Here is a 15,762-nt window from a genome sequence, read left to right as displayed (position 1 = left end):
AATTGAAATCAGCGAAAAAGAAAAAAAAAAATAGGGAAAAATCTAAAGACCAGAAATTACATGACTGGAAACAATTTTATGTATGAAAAAAGTAAAAAACAGAAACTAAACACTAAACAGCCATCCTGGCTTCCTCTTCTTGAAACTGCGCCATAATGTGCCTGTGTGTGTGTCGGGCCTGAATCTTCATTTGTTCAGTTGATTGATCAAACTCCACTTTTCTTTAATCTTGCTCCACTTGGTGCTGTAAGGGCTTCGGGGATCTCTGCAGATTCTCTCTGTGATCCTGTGCAGCTTCATCGCTGGCTCTGAATCTGTGCTCGCTGCTTTTTTCTGACTCTGCAGACGACAGGTGGATACTGCATGAAATCACACTCAGTGTTCGCTCACACATCATAGATAATCCAAAACAAAAAGGACAGCTACAAATAACTTCCAGTTCAGTTCCTTCCTTCCCTTGTTCCACTTTCTAGTTTCTGTCTGTGATATTTGTTCAGGGTCTGCTGGGGGTGGCATGTCTGTTTCTGAAAATGTAAATAAAATTAAGGACAACCCAGACGACTTTACTCTTTACTTATTTACACGATAAACACATTGTCAATAATTAATTAAACTTATGGACACCAGAGCTGCAGAGAGGTCATAAGACTCGAGCTGGTCTCTACGGGTCTCTATTGGCTCGCAGTGGGCGGGGTCTCCGGCCCCTCGTGGCTCGGCCCTGACATCTGCATGAACAGCTCCCTGAGCTCTGTGATGTCATCATTATGAGACGGCAGGGGCGGGGCTGAGTGCTGCTCACGTTCCTCGATGAAATCCCACAAACGGACGCTGTTCATGAACTGAGCAAAGAAACAAAAACAGTCATTATAAACTACAAATCCCAGGAGCACAGAGCTGATGGACTACAACTCTGAATCAAAATGGCAGCTATGGTCTCTGACCCGGACGTTCCCCTCGGAACTCAGTTGCTTGCGCGGTCGGTCAGGTTCTGCTCGGGTCCCGTCTGGGAAAGCATGAAGATACAAACACTTCCCTCCAAACGGACACGAACCACGGCCCTGATCGAAGTACTTACAGGCCTTTTTACTGCAGACAGAGCAGAACAGAACCTGAGGTTCTAACTCAGAGAGCACAACACAAATAAAACAAACTGAGGAAATTAATCGTCTGGTTCAACATAAAACCACAAAGAGCGGAGCTTTATAACAACATTCTCTGATCCAAAGAATTTTTATGTTTTTGTTGGAAAGTGGAAACCAGATTTTCTCATTAGTGAAGAGACTTAAGCACTTAAAGCCTGAACGTTTGGAAACAGCAGCATGATTTCATTGGCTGGAAAGGAGCAGGTGGGCGTGGTTGCTCTAGCACAGACAGGTAGCTCACCTTACTCCAGACTTGAAGAGGTCTATGAGGTGGTTTTTGTCATCCTGGTCTTCCACCCAGTAAACCGAAGGGATGACAAATTCAGAAACGACACGACACTCTGGACATGACCTGAGACAAAGAAACTGTCAAGATCTCAGACCTTACCCCAGACCCTCAAACCCCGCCCTGACCCCCCTCCTATAGAGGTACTATAAAAAGCACCCTGAGCAGCTGCAGCACTGCCTGGTTTGGGACCTGCACCGTCATGGATCGCAAGACTCTACCTTGCATAGTCTGGACAGCAAAGAGGATCATCGATGTCCCTCCTCCCTCCATCAGACACATTTAAACCACACACTGCATCTGCAAAGCCACGAGCATTGTAGGTGACCACACACACTCTTTACACTTCTGCCATCTCGAAAAGGGGACTGAATAACCAGATTCTGAACCAGTTTCTTCCCACAAGCCCTCAGACTTCTCAATCCCCATGGACTAGACTGACACACCCACACCCACACACACACACACACACACACACACTAATCTCAACACCACTAAATCTTTTGCATTTTTTTCCAGATTCATTGAAGCTCTCCTTTCCTGACTGAGTGCAATTAACTGTACCAGTGGACCTCATGTGTCTGCGCTACCTGCACACATGCCCTCGTCCACATTACGTAGCTTAGGGCTCTTTGTCTAATTGTCAGATGTGTAGGCTTGTGTATTTTTTGTATTGTCTTTATGGTTCCTGGAGGAATGCTGCTGACTGTATGTGGTTGAAACAACAAGAAAAGCTACTTGACTTGACCCCACAGAACCTGTCCTGACCTCAGGTCTCATCCAGGACTCTGTGATTCTTACTTGATGATCTTGTTGCTGAAGTTTTTGGTACAGCGCCACTGTCGGATGCAGGCCAGACAGAAGGTGTGAGAGCAGGAAGACAGAATGCCGAACCTGCGGTCTGACGGGTTGGCCTTCTGCACCACCACCTCCATACAGACGGAACACACCTGAACAACAATAATAGTTATCAATGACATCAATTGACAATAGTTGTCAATGCCATAATCAATCAGTGACTGAGTGATCCCACCTTGTCCTGGCTGAGCTGGGATGCAAACGCCTTCTCCATGTCGGCCTCAAAATCCAGCAGACACATCTGCGGACACACACAACACACAGACCTGCCACTGAGTTTCATTCATGTCTATATGAAAGTCTTTTTTTCTATCAATGGGTTTTCAAACGACACAGAAACGAATCTCAGCACCAGACTGAATAAATCCACCGACACATGACAAAGCACACTGCTCCATTTACCCCGATCACATTAAACAAAATGATGTGCGCACCTTCTCGTGCACTCTCCTCTGCTCAGGGTCATGGGGGTGGAGGACCTGCAGCCCACACATCTCACACTGGTCACCGTGGAGATACGTACAGCCTTCTTCATAGTAACAGTGTCCTGCGGCGGCATATGGACACAGTGGGGGGAGGTTCTGGTAAGCCCCGTCAATTGGGGGAGTGGCTACATAGAGCACAGGTAAACATAAAAATGACCATCAGCACCTCATCATAAACAACCATTAGCCAATCAGAATATGCAGTACTCATTGTGTCCAACCTTGTTCCTGTACTGAAGCGTCAAGACCCGACCTGATGGCATCCACATACGACTGAGGAGCTGCTGCGACCTCTGACACCAAAGAGTGGGCTGGACCCCCAAACATACTGTCAACACCCAGGACTTGGAGACAGGAGACAGCAAGTTCAATTTAAGATGGCCTGGACCTTTTCTGTTCAATTACTGGTTCTCAGGTATTTCCTGCTCTGGACTGCTATGTGTTGTTCATATTACAAAGAGTAATAACTGGCCTCATGTCCTGCTTTACAACAGAGGACTAGGGAGATGTTTTAGCTGCTGCGGGGCTGAGTGTCAGGGCCTAAGGCTGTATTAATAAATTCAGACGCAACACACCCCTATCCCCAGGACCAGAGAGATGGGAAGGCACCTCCTTTGAGGATCAACATAACTCCCTCGTGAAGACGCTCAAAGAAGGCAAACTGCCTCGTAAAGGAAGTGACGCCTCGTTCTCTGCTGTGGACACTGAAAAACATGGGTACCTGCTCAGTATGCAGCAGCCACAGAACTGGTTTCACAGTGAAATGAATAAAACCCTCATCTTCCCGTTTCACACTCACACCTGAGAGGACAAACCTATCACAGTCAGCCTAGCGAATCATGGAACGCTTTGAGCTTTGGGATTCGGAATATTTCTGACCCCCAATGTGCATCAAACGCAGCACAAGGGCCGACTGGAAGTGACACAGCTCTGACTAAAACACTACCAGGTCCACAGAGGGACAGGTGTTGAACACATCTGAAGACTGGCTCTGAGCACGTGAAATCTGTAGTCACCTCTATCTCTCAGAACCAGCGTCCTCTTCATTCCACCTCTGACTGAAGCCCCGCCTCCAGCTGCCCCTGCTGGTTCCTCTGAAGCTCCTCCCACTCCACCTTTGGGCTTGATGTGGTCATACCTGGAGACAGATCACACACCTGAATACACACAAGTGTTCACTTATCTGTGTTTTACCTGACAAAGTAAAACGGTTACATACCTGTTATGTTTTACCTTGTCAGGTGTTTCAGGTTAATATTACCCTTCAGGTGAATTATCAGTCAGATGAGCCTTACCTGCAGCGTTCTCCATAGGCACACGTTCCTCTCTGGTAGAACTTGCAGACAGTGGAGGGTTTACTATTGTTCAGGTCGTGAGAGAACAGACAGCGACTGCCCTCCCTGCACACACCATGGAGGAAGTACCTGAAACACAACACAACTGTTACACCTGCTGCTGCTTCAGACTTCTTACTGAAGAACACCCGGATCCTGCTGGACACCTGGTCAAGACTCCTTTAGAACCCCACGAGGAACCATTTATAAGGACTTCCAGAACTTCCTCAGCAACCTGGAGCCCAAACCTGTCTAGCGGCCTCTGTTGGCTCTTAAGCACCTAAAATATTTTCAAGTATCAACCATTTCACCTTTGTCAGACAAGGTTAAGACCAGCTTCACCTTTCGGGCATTATTTCTAACCACACACTAAAACACAACGGAGAAGCTGAGCCTGAGACTCTGCGCGGTTTCTGTTCCAAAAGTCAAAAACTTGAAGAATAAGTTAATTTTCTAATGGATGCTGGTTGGTCAGTTAGTTAGCTGGTTAGCCAACTGGTTAGTTAGTTAGTTTAGTTTAGCTACAGTGACACACGAGCTAACGGCTAAAAACATTAGCACGATGCTAACGCGTCCGCAATCTGATCGCTCAGAAACACAGCGCGAGACAAAGCACAGGTAGGAACGGACAAGTGACCGACTGGCCAACACACTCACCTGCAGGTCACCTGTTTGGTGCTCATCTTCCTCGTTTAGCTTCAGGTAGACGAGCTGAGGTTGTCACTTCGGTGTCCCGTTGAAACAGATCCGACTGAGCCCCGCAGTCACAGCAGGAAGGTTCCGGTAGGTAATTGAGCAGCTCAGTATTGTCTCCTGGACCTAAATACCAGGTTTAAGTACTTATACTTCTTATTTCTATTTTCTGTGACTTTACATTTGTTTTGAATTTTGGAACACTTTCCCTCTTATATAATAATACATTTGTATTTATTCTTATTTTTTATGAAATGCTTTACTTTGCTTCTATTTATTTTAGTTTTAAGAGTTGATTTTTTATTTGATTGTATTTTAGGGGGAGTTTAATTATTTGATTCATATTAATTTATTTAGTTTTCCTTTTTATTTTATATTTAATTTTACATTGATTGTTTAATTTTAATTGATTTTGTGTTTCATTTAATTAGTGAGTTTAATGAGTGTTTACTGGAAATATCCAACTCTCGCACATTCCCTGAGATCATGTCTCATGTTGGTCTCTTTGCTGTGAAGGCTCTCTGCCGACTGTGCAGATGTTTAACATACAGAGAATTATTATTCACATATCTGCAGTAGGAAGATGGTGAATATAAGGGGACTTGCTGCTCCTTCCAGTGAGCCTTAAGTCAGAGATTCATTTGTTCATTATTCATTGTCTGCAGTCAGATGAATGCATGTTTCTGAAAACAGTAAATGTTAACATGCACATTGGGTTAGAAATAAAAACATTTACTTTGCTGAGGTGCGTGTTACAGTGTGGTCACGTGTGGAAACGTGACAGTGTGTTTCTTCTACTTGTGTCTGTTTGGTTGCCATGTTATCAGACACGCCTGAGCTGACAGGTGAGATGGAAAAGCATTGACCTGCATTAAGTCTGAACCAAACAGATCACGTTTTATCCTGAACGTCACTCAACATGACATATTTTAGTATTTTCTTTTTTTGGATGGTCCATTTATTTATATTTAATGTGCATGTTTGTTTATTTACACTGGTCATATCACTGGTATAGATGCCATGTAAAAAAAAATGTATTCCTCCTCCACTTATAAAAAAACAACACAACTCTTTTGTACTTTCTGGTAGATGATAACTTTTCCCCCACTGACTAATGTAGGTACAAAATCAGATGATTAGTTGATGCAAATTAATAATGAATTGATTAATTATTTCTTCTCTAAGAGGATAAGTCTAAATCTTTCCATTGTTACAGTGAGACAGACACTATCAGGTGAACAGTGGTTTCCATGACGATGATGTCAACACAGTCCAAAGGTCCAATGTTCACCATGAAGCAACCACAGGTGAGCTGGGTCACATGACTGTCTGTCTGAGACCGACAGCAACTTGATAGGCCAGAGCCAGGCAGTGATGTCATCTGATAGGCTGTACTCCAGGTGTGACAGAGGAGAGGAGAAGAAGAAAACAAGTCACAGAGGAGAGAGGAGTAAGAAGAAGGACTAACTACAACAAGGACTGGACAAGATAAAGGACGAGGACACAGGTGGAGTTGAAGAGATACAAAAGGCATATGGAGAACACTGTCATCCGCCTGAGCCACTGTCAGAAGGAAATCTTCTGTTTCTCAGTGCCAGACGAGTGTCCAAGCTGTGGGAAGGAGCTGAGGGGGAGCAGACTCCAGGAGGCGCCGGTCAGCCTCCCATCCCCCTTCAACAACGGACACAAGAGCTCCTGCTGCCTGCTTGTTGCACCAGCACACAACAACCTGGACAGGTAAATACACACATGAAGATATACGCAGACATGGGTAAATATGCATACACGTAAATACACACAGATAGATATACACAGGCCCTAACAGGTGATACAGTCAGACTGTGCAGCAAACTTTAATTTTTTGTTATTAATTAAAATGTTTCTGTTTAAATGTGAAATTATCACATTAACGACCAGATGAAAAGAAATGTTTAAGTTCCTGGAAAACTCCAGTCTAACTTAGTCTCACCCAGTGTAAACCAGTCTAACCGGCGTTTTTGATACTGTTTGTTCTTCAGAGAGTTTGATGGGACATCAGATCTGCACACTGGCATCTCCAACACCAAAGGTAGGATTCAGGGGTCAGGGTTCAGGGGTCAGACTCAGCAGTCAGAGGTCAGGACCCAGGGGTCATGGGTGGTGTTTGTTGTGACTCCTCCTCTCAAGACATATGTTTTATAGAAACATATGCTACATTTCTTCATGGGAAAAAAACTGGACTGTGCTGAACTGGGTGCTAAAGCTCAGATGTGTGACACAAGGATCTAAACTGTTTTACCTGTGTACAGGTGTTGTGTACAACTACACTCGCAGTGGTGTCTGTAGAGACCAGAGCGGGTGGGAGTGCTGCGTCAGTGTTCCTCTGGTCCGTCCGGACACGTTCCACCTGCTGGCTCAGTGGGACCAGTACCTGGACCGCTTTTCTGACGGACCCATGTGGGACCCCGCCTGGCACAGGTGCATTTTACTATTGGGAGAGGTGAACCTCACATCTGGTATAAATAGTGTTGGGGAAATTACTACTAAAATGTAATAAATTATATATCACTAGCTACCGTCATTTAAGAGAACTTAGCTACATCGCAGTAATACTGTCTCTGAATTATCATGTGTTACTTTCACAAAATAACCATAGAAATATGACTAGGGGTTCATCCATTATTCATCCTGTCTCTCGGTCTGACCACCTGTGTCTCTGTCTGTCCACCTGTGTCTCTGTCTGTCCATCTGTTTCTCTGTCTGACCACCTGTGTCTCTGTCTGTCCACCTGTGTCTCTGTCTGTCCACCTGTGTCTCTGTCTGTCCATCTGTGTCTCTGTGTCCATCTGTTTCTCTCTGTCCACCTGTGTCTCTGTCTGACCACCTGTGTCTCTGTCTGACCACCTGTGTCTCTGTCTGTCCACCTGTGTCTCTGTCTGTCCATCTGTGTCTCTGTCTGTCCATCTGTTTCTCTGTCTGACCACCTGTGTCTCTGTCTGACCACCTGTGTCTCTGTCTGTCCACCTGTGTCTCTGTCTGTCCACCTGTGTCTCTGTCTGTCCATCTGTGTCTCTGTCTGTCCATCAGTTTCTCTGTCTGACCACCTGTGTCTCTGTCTGTCCACCTGTGTCTCTGTCCATCCCTGTCTATCCACCTCTCTCTGTCTGTCCACCTCTCTCTCTGTCTGTCCATCTGTTTCTCTGTCTGACCACGCGTCTCTCTGTCTGTCCACCTGTGTCTCTGTCTGTCCATCTGTGTCGCTTTCAAACCGTCTCACCTGTCTGTCTCCCAGGTTCGATGACGACCACCATAACTGCTTCACTTTTTGTCTTTGCTTCATTAATGGTGTCCTTGCAGCGGAGGGGCGGGGCTCTCTAAGCAAAGACACGTTCACTCATACCTTCATCTTGCCAAGGATGAGGAGGGTCTCAAAGTACACCACACTATACCGGCACATCCAGAGATACCATTACTACATGGTGGACCGGCAGGAGGACCACCAAGAGGACCCACCTTTCACCAGTTAAACCAGTGAATCCTGTTTCATCAGGAGAGCTGAACCAGGCTGTCTTCAGTTACCATGGAAACTGATCCCAGTTACACAGACATCTGGTCTGTGGTGAGAAGACAGACTGCCTCCAGCAGGTGAGACACTTCAACCAAATATGGCAAATTGTATCTGACTCCATGGGCAACAGTCCTTTCCAACCCGAAGTTGGCCACCTGGACTGGAAACAAAGAGATAAACGTCTTTTCTGTGATGCAGCTGAATATTTTCCATCCAGAAAATATTGTCAGAGCAACAGGTTGTGGTTTTAAACAATGCAGGTAAGTTACATTTTACAGCAAATGATTCCTGTTTGACTCAATGTTTGCTGATGCATAAGAGGAGCAAACTGGGTCCTGCTCCAAACCAGATTTAGGAAACAGATGGATCCTGGTCTGTAGTCCCATCAGAGATGTGCCACTATGTACTGGACTGGAGTTTTTTTTCAGTAAACATTACAGATGGGTGGATATTTGTGGTATGCAAATGTTCTGTGTGTATTCATATATTTTCCTGTGTTGACAGAAACATGTTTAAGCTGTGAAAACAGTAGTCCTGTCTCATAAAGGTAACTGTTTTATAATAAATGAAAGTGTATATCCACCAGTTAGGAAACCTTTGACAGATTAAAGACTTAAATATATTTTTCTTGTCTTTTGGGGGTTTTTATGTCAGTTTCCAATTTTGCTACTGTAATATCTCACAGTTGTAGTGTCACTGCACACATACAGCATATCCACAACACAACCTGACTTATTACCTGCCTTTAAATAATTTACGAGGCATTTACAGGTGCAGTCACTGTGAATCGTCACACAATTTAGAATTTCATTGATATTTTTCTATTGGACAAGCAGTTGGAGGGATTTTAGAATCTTCAGACCAGAGTGTCTGTTAGTTCATCTAAATTAATATAAAAAACTGTTATAACTTTATTGTTTGTCTAGTAGTGCGGGCTCCCAGAAACAATCATTATATACCATTCACATTACATGCAATCTACAAAAAAACTGAAAAACATTCCATAATTGAGAAAAAAGTCAAAATAAAGTAAAGATTTTCAGTTGTGTTTTCAAGTTTCTATAACTTGTCAGTGGTGTATATAAATATGTAACAAGTAACAAACATTTAGTTTAATACTTCAATTTCACCTAAAAAAAAGTTCAAAATGATCAAAAGAAGAATTTTCACTAATGTGCACAACACTGGATGTAATACAAACAGGAACAGGAGGAAGTAAACTGTGAGTAGAAAACAAAAGCAAACGAGAAAGATTAATTTGTCCATGTTGGAGGGAAATAAAGAGGCTGCTGCTAAGCTGGGTGGGCTTACTAAACATACTATAACTAGAAGTCCAGTTGACATGACTCAACCTCTAGAGAATTCCACCTACATATTACAATAAATAGTTTTGAAATAAAAGGTGTGAATGGAGAGGCATTAGATAGGATGAAATTGTACTAACTCGTTTAAAGAAGGGCCACACAGGATGAAACTATTCATTGTATAAAAGAGGGAAGTATCTTAATGGAATGTGTGAGCTATGTGAACAACTGGTGGAACATCTGTTATTGCAGAGCGCATGAAAAATATCGTAGATGTTCTAAACAATAGTAGGTGCAATGCTCGTTTATAAGGTCATCACTGGTTATTTTAAAACAATAATTGTTATCAATGCAACATAAGTAGAGATGCAGCTAAAAAAGAAGTATGCGGAGGAACTCGCAGAACACATGGACAGTTCCACCCGGGCACATGTTTTTGTAACACCATAGCGTCCGACAGCAAAATAAAGTCGGTCGGAGTAGCAGAAACATTGATACTGTCCGGTTCCACAGGATTCCTGCAGTCCCACCGGGTCTCACACGGTCTCGGTAGCATGCAGGCAGAGTTTCGGGCTCCCCGGCGACGCGCCCGGGTGCAAGAAGAGTATGAAGCCCCGCTACCGGTTAGCCGGGTCCCGGAGCAGAGGAGCCACTTCAGGGCGCAGCTCATCAACCAACATGTGCTAGTGTGTCATCCGGACCATATCCAGAAGATACACAACCAGGTCTGAGTTCCTCCGCATCCCCTAAAACCAGGTCAGGGTTAATACCCACTAAAACCAGAGCCAATTGGGTTACGCAGGTCAGGGCTGACCCAGTCACGGTTCTGCTTTAACCTTCCCGGATCACCGTGGAGAAATGCTGGGAATTTAACCGGGTCCGGAGCCGGTTCTGATCCAAATCGGTATTTTGAGTTTGGTATCTTTGACCGATTTCTGGTTTCTTGGTGTTTCAGGGTTTTTTTGGAAAGGGTGTCCTGTCTAGATGCAGACCGAACCACAGCATCTCTGACCAATGGGAGGGTGAGTTTACAATGACATAATTATGAGCTTGGTCTGCTCAGCGTTGTTGGTTACAATCAGCTGGTTTTGATTCCATTACAGAACATGAAGGTTTGTTTCTACCTGTCGTCTCACAGTCCAGGTCAGTGACATCACATCCTGTCTGTCCACACAGTGACATCACATCCTGTCTGTTTGCACAATGACATCATATATCTTGTCCCTCCAGGTATGAGGAGTTACTCAGGTGGGCAGGGGCAGCTCTCTCTGCTGAAGGATTGGATGAAGAAGCTGTCAGTCAAATCCTGCTTGGACTCTCCCAGCCAGTAGAGATGGAGGATTTGAGGAAGCTGGTGGCAAAGGGGGAGAAGGAACAGAAGGTGGAGTGTGAGGGGGCGTGGCCTGGACTAGAGGGGAGAGTCTGTCCCTGCGCAAAGTGGCCGGGTCCGGAGTCAGAGGTCATGCCGGAGGCCAAGAGAAGCTCCAGGTAGTGTGATTGTCAATTTAAATCCCAGTGTGGCTGCAACCAGGAAGGTGCCTGTCCTCAACATGATAAAATCTTTATGTGAACACAGCTTGGACACACAAACCCTGAAGCCTAACCATGACCCTCATCCCAGCTCACACCAGGACTCTGACTCCAATCTAGATCCTGACCCAGTCTCTGACTCCAGCTCCGATTCTGATCCTGAGTCTTTGGTTCCAGGTCCTGGATTTGTCCTGGTCTCTGACAGTGATGTGAGTCTTATGTGGCACTCGTTATTGTTGTTTTGCTGTTGTTGTTTTAACAGAGTTGTTATTTTTGATGTATTTGTGTGTCTGCAGGTTGGCAGGGAGGTCAAGGAGGTCCGGAGGAGTCCGCTTTCTCTGTCAGAGAACCTGCAGCTCAGTCTGGAGGAGGTAACAGTCACTCTGTGATATTCAATTCAGTTTATTTGTATAGCACCAAATCACAATACAAATCATCTCAAGGCACTTTACAAAAACAAAAAAACCCAACAAATCCCTTATGAGCAGCACTTGGCGACAGTGGAGAGGAAAGAGGGAGAGAGAGGGAGAGAACACAAACTAGGGGAGAGAGAGAGCACAAGGTTAGTGACATTGGAGGAATATACATGTGAGGGGGAGGAGAGGAAGAGAGGGGAAGGGAAGGGAAGGGAAGGGAGGGGAGGGGGGCTTGGTGCACCGATGGTCCTCAGGCAGTCTAGGCCTATAGCAGCATAACTAAGGGATGGTTCAGGGTTGCCTGAAGCCAGCCCTAACTATATGCTTTGTCAAAGAGGAAGGTTTTAAGTCTAGCCTTAAAAGTACAGAGAGTGTCTGTCTCCTGGTCCATGGTACTATGAGGTCTTTAAGGTACGAAGGAGCTGGATCATGAAGGGATTTGTATGTGAGGAGAAGGACTTTATGAGGAATAAACTGTAAACACAGGTTGTATAAACATTTTAATATATAGGGGGCTGTGGCCTCTTCACTGTCTCTCTGTCACCACCTACAGGCCTTCTTCCTGGTCTACAGTCTGGGCTGTCTGTCAGTCTACCTGAAGAAGGTAATTGTCAGATTAAATAACTCAGATTCAGTTATACGTGGGTCTTATTTTCTGCAGTGTTCAAGTCATACTTAATTCATACAGCCCAGAGATTTAGTTTGTACAGTGTACAACATCCCTTGTCCTGAGACCCGATAACTGCCATAAATGAATCTTCTGCTACAGTAGCTCTTGAATCATCTGTAGGACCTCAGTTATGTTTAGACTGCTTCTCTCCCATAGATCTCTCTGAATTTACATCAGTAGTTGCTTCATTTAAATCATCAACGTGTCTCTTAGACCCCATCCCGACTAGACTGCTTAAAGACACCCTGCCATTAATTAACTCATCTTTATTACGCTTAGTAAATTTATCTCAAGTATCAGGCTACGTACCACAGGCCTTTAAGACTGCAGTAATCAAACCCTTACTCAAAAAGCCTAGTCTTGATCCAGGAGTCTTGGCTAATTATAGACCAATATCCACCTACCAGACCACTTACACAGAAATGAACGTTTTGAAGATTTTCAATCAGGATTTAGAGCACATCATAGTACAGAAACAGCACTGTTAAAAGTCACCAACGATCTTCTCTCAATGGACCTGTTTCTATACTTGTCCTCCTAGACCTTAGTGCTGCATTCGACACTATTGACCACAACATCTTATTACAGAGATTGGAGCATGTGACTGGTATCAGAGGAACAGCATTAAAATGGTTCCAATCCTATTTATCGGACAGATTCCAGTTTGTTCATGTCCATGATGAACCTTCCACACGCACAAAAGTTAGTTATGGAGTTCCACAAGGTTCTGTGCTTGGACCGATTCTGTTCACCCTGTACATGCTTCCTTTAGGATATGGCATTAGGAAGCACTCTATTAATTACCACTGCTATGCAGATGACACTCAGCTGTATCTATCTATGAAACCTGATAACAAAAAACCAGTTAGCCAGACTTCAGGTGTGTCTAAAGGACATAAAGGCCTGGATTACCAGTAGCTTTCTACTTTTAAACTCAGTTTTTGGGCCTAAAAACCTCAGAAACAGCTTTTCTAACAATATAGCTACTTTAGTTGGCATAGCCCTGGCCTCCAGCATTACTGTGAAAAACCTTGGGGTTAATTTTGACCAGGATATGTCTTTTAATTCACATAGGGCGGCTGTGGCTCAGGACGTAGAGCAGGTCAACCATGCACCAGAGGGTTGGTGGTTTGATCCTTGGCTTCCCTGGTCTACAGGCCGAAGTGTCCTTGGGCAAGACACTGAAACCCCAAGTTTCCCCCGGTGGCTGTATGAATGTGTGAGCAAGTGGGTGAATGGACAAATGGTGGAAAAGTGCTTTGAGTACACCTGAGTGTAGAAAAGTATAAGACCATTTACCTTATTTAAAACCTTATAATGGAACAACAACACAACGACAGAGGAGAGATGTGTCCTCCCAGATGTACAGGCAGGAAACAGATGTGTGTGTGTGCAGAGCAGCGTGGTAGCTTCACAAAGGATTTACAGGCGATTTCAGAAGAAAATCGTGACAGTGAAAACTGATTCTGTAATTTCTGTCCATCTCTGTCCTGTGCTCTTGATTGGCCAGGAGCCCCTGTCAATCATTGAACTGTGGCAGCTGTTCCGTTCCCTGCGACCTGACTTTGTCAGTTCATACGCAGCCTATCACCACTGTCGCAGCAGGGGTTGGGTCCCTAAAGGAGGGGCGGCGGCTAAGTACGGCGTCGACTTTAGTAAGATGCACACACACATGCACACACACTGTGACAGGTGATCATGATGTTTTCTGTGTGGAGAAAAGTCATGTGAGGTTGACGTGTTAAACTGCTTGTTATTAACTCAAAGTCACAAATGTTCAGTTCATGAGCAGGAAGTTTCCTGGTAAAACAAAGCTTTAGAAACTGGTATCAGACTGGGACCAGTGACTGTCACAGCTGAACCACACAAAGCTTCTGACAGTGTGTAATCATTCACTTTTCTGTTTTCAGTGCTGTACAGGAAAGGACCGCCTTTCTACCATGCCAGGTAACACACACCTCTTCGCCTCTGACCCTGGTCCCACATGAAACCAGTGTGGCCCCACACTAACATGAATCCCGTTCTGATTTTAACCTAAAACCACTGAGGGATGATCAAACAAAATACTAACTTTCACAAAATTTCATTTTCCGGAAAATATTCTTCATTTTCCAGCAGATGGCCTCTTTTCAAATTGTTGAAAATATTTCCATTTATAAAAATACATTGTATAGCAAAAATAATTATTCTGACAAAAATTAGTAACATTTTTACTGTCTTTAAAAAGAGAAACATTTTCAGAAAATCCTCTCACTTTACAAATATTCTTTTTTCAGGAAAAAAACAGCTTAATTTCAAAAAGCTGTCCCTGAACATTGACACTATGCAGAACTAATTTTGTCCCTCTTCTCTTGCTGTAGTTATTCGGTCGTAATTGAGAGGGTGGATGATGCATTCAGGGGCTTAATGTTGCGTCCGTTTTCATGGCGCTCTCTGGCAGCTCTCAGCAGAATCACTGCCAATGTCTCCAAGGTAACGACTGAGGAGACTGGATCAGAGTTGGTTCTGTTTTTCTGTCACTGAAGATTTTCTTCATTTGTTTTACAGGAGCTTATGTTGTGTTACATCATCTATCCAGCTGACCTATCAGAAGCTGAGCTGGACTCACCTGAATGTTTGAGCAGACTGAAGGTTCAGGTAACAACCTGTCAGATATGAAGGTTGGAATGTTTTAGGTTTCAGTGAAATTGCTGGAAATTTATAAATTAAATAGAAGATTTGTTATTGAGGTCACAGTTAATAGTGAACCTCATTTTATTCAAAGGTGGCCCTAATATTCTGACCCAGAATGAGGAGATTATAGTTTAAGAAGATAATGAACCAAAGGAAGAAAACTGGTGAACATGTTTTTCTCTACAGGAAGTGATTGTCAACAGGTGGGTTTCCTCCAAAGAGCGAGCGGAACAGGATGACATCTGATTGGCTGAGAGAGGACACTGATGATGTCATGAAATGATGGACGACACTAGAGCCACAAAACATGGATGTGGTGAAGAGGCTGACCATGCGTTTGGTGTTTCTGTTAGTTTTTTCTGTTTAAGCTACTGGGATTCAGCTCTTCACAGTTAAACCATCCTTAGCAGCATCCCAGTAGCTGGAGTTTGGGTTTCCTTGGACCTCCACAGGAGTTCAGACCTATTGTACCTACGGTGTGTTTGTGAAGTGTGCTTGAAATAAACTGTAAATTTGAATGAATGCTAATATTCTCCACCATGAGCTGCAGTTTGTGTTTGACATTTCAAAATTTATACATCTAAATACATTATCAATCCATCCATCCATCCACATATATACCCCCTTCTTCCTAACCAGGATCACAGGGATCTGCTGGAGCCTATCGCAGCTCTCTTTGGGCGAGAGGCAGGGGTACACCCTGGACAGGTCACCAGTCCTTCACAGTAAAGACATTACGTAAATAAAATAAATGCTTTATTTGTGTGCAGAGCAGCTCACAGCAATGTCTTGTAGCTCCTGAGTTTTTTGACATATGTTTGACA

At 44.2% G+C, this 15,762-nt stretch overlaps 3 protein-coding genes across 8 annotated transcripts; 2 read left to right on the top strand and 1 right to left on the bottom strand.

The window, feature by feature from the left end:
* Positions 1–43: 43 nt before the first annotated feature.
* Positions 44–4,867, bottom strand: mkrn2 (makorin, ring finger protein, 2). Of its 3 annotated transcripts, none has more exons than XM_026306700.2 (11): positions 4,763–4,867; positions 4,067–4,195; positions 3,788–3,909; positions 2,993–3,115; positions 2,721–2,896; positions 2,462–2,527; positions 2,230–2,378; positions 1,384–1,494; positions 942–1,086; positions 625–839; positions 44–339 (listed from the first exon to the last, which is right to left on the bottom strand). In XM_026306700.2, exons 1-10 carry the CDS (start codon positions 4,786–4,788, stop codon positions 672–674), a joined length of 1,215 nt encoding a protein of 404 aa, XP_026162485.1. In that variant the 5' UTR covers positions 4,789–4,867; the 3' UTR covers positions 44–339; positions 625–671. The 3 variants fall into 3 exon arrangements, with proteins under 3 accessions (XP_026162485.1, XP_026162484.1, XP_026162483.1); XM_026306699.2 differs by having other exon boundaries at positions 45–524; XM_026306698.1 differs by lacking the exon at positions 44–339 and having other exon boundaries at positions 558–839.
* A 916-nt stretch (positions 4,868–5,783) lies between these two features.
* LOC113130587 (MKRN2 opposite strand protein) lies at positions 5,784–8,967 on the top strand. 2 transcript variants are annotated; one of them, XM_026307343.2, is made up of 4 exons: positions 5,784–6,535; positions 6,817–6,866; positions 7,087–7,255; positions 8,135–8,967. In XM_026307343.2, exons 1-4 carry the CDS (start codon positions 6,333–6,335, stop codon positions 8,310–8,312), a joined length of 600 nt encoding a protein of 199 aa, XP_026163128.1. In that variant the 5' UTR covers positions 5,784–6,332; the 3' UTR covers positions 8,313–8,967. The 2 variants fall into 2 exon arrangements, with proteins under 2 accessions (XP_026163128.1, XP_026163127.1); XM_026307342.2 differs by having other exon boundaries at positions 8,070–8,967.
* Positions 8,968–9,976: 1,009 nt separating this feature from the next.
* tsen2 (TSEN2 tRNA splicing endonuclease subunit) lies at positions 9,977–15,473 on the top strand. Of its 3 annotated transcripts, XM_026308084.1 has the most exons (13): positions 9,991–10,374; positions 10,605–10,671; positions 10,753–10,792; positions 10,880–11,137; positions 11,226–11,282; positions 11,313–11,388; positions 11,476–11,550; positions 12,149–12,199; positions 13,776–13,920; positions 14,176–14,212; positions 14,626–14,737; positions 14,813–14,902; positions 15,125–15,473. In XM_026308084.1, exons 1-13 carry the CDS (start codon positions 10,204–10,206, stop codon positions 15,182–15,184), a joined length of 1,239 nt encoding a protein of 412 aa, XP_026163869.1. In that variant the 5' UTR covers positions 9,991–10,203; the 3' UTR covers positions 15,185–15,473. The 3 variants fall into 3 exon arrangements, with proteins under 3 accessions (XP_026163870.1, XP_026163868.1, XP_026163869.1); XM_026308083.2 differs by having other exon boundaries at positions 9,990–10,374; positions 11,226–11,388; XM_026308085.2 differs by lacking the exon at positions 14,626–14,737 and having other exon boundaries at positions 9,977–10,374; positions 11,226–11,388.
* Positions 15,474–15,762: the final 289 nt, after the last annotated feature.

This window comes from Mastacembelus armatus, chromosome 5 (assembly GCF_900324485.2).
Source record: "Mastacembelus armatus chromosome 5, fMasArm1.2, whole genome shotgun sequence".
NCBI lineage: Eukaryota > Metazoa > Chordata > Actinopteri > Synbranchiformes > Mastacembelidae > Mastacembelus > Mastacembelus armatus.
The sequence above is the reverse complement of the archived record's forward strand: the minus strand, read 5'-3'. Positions and strand labels throughout refer to the sequence as shown.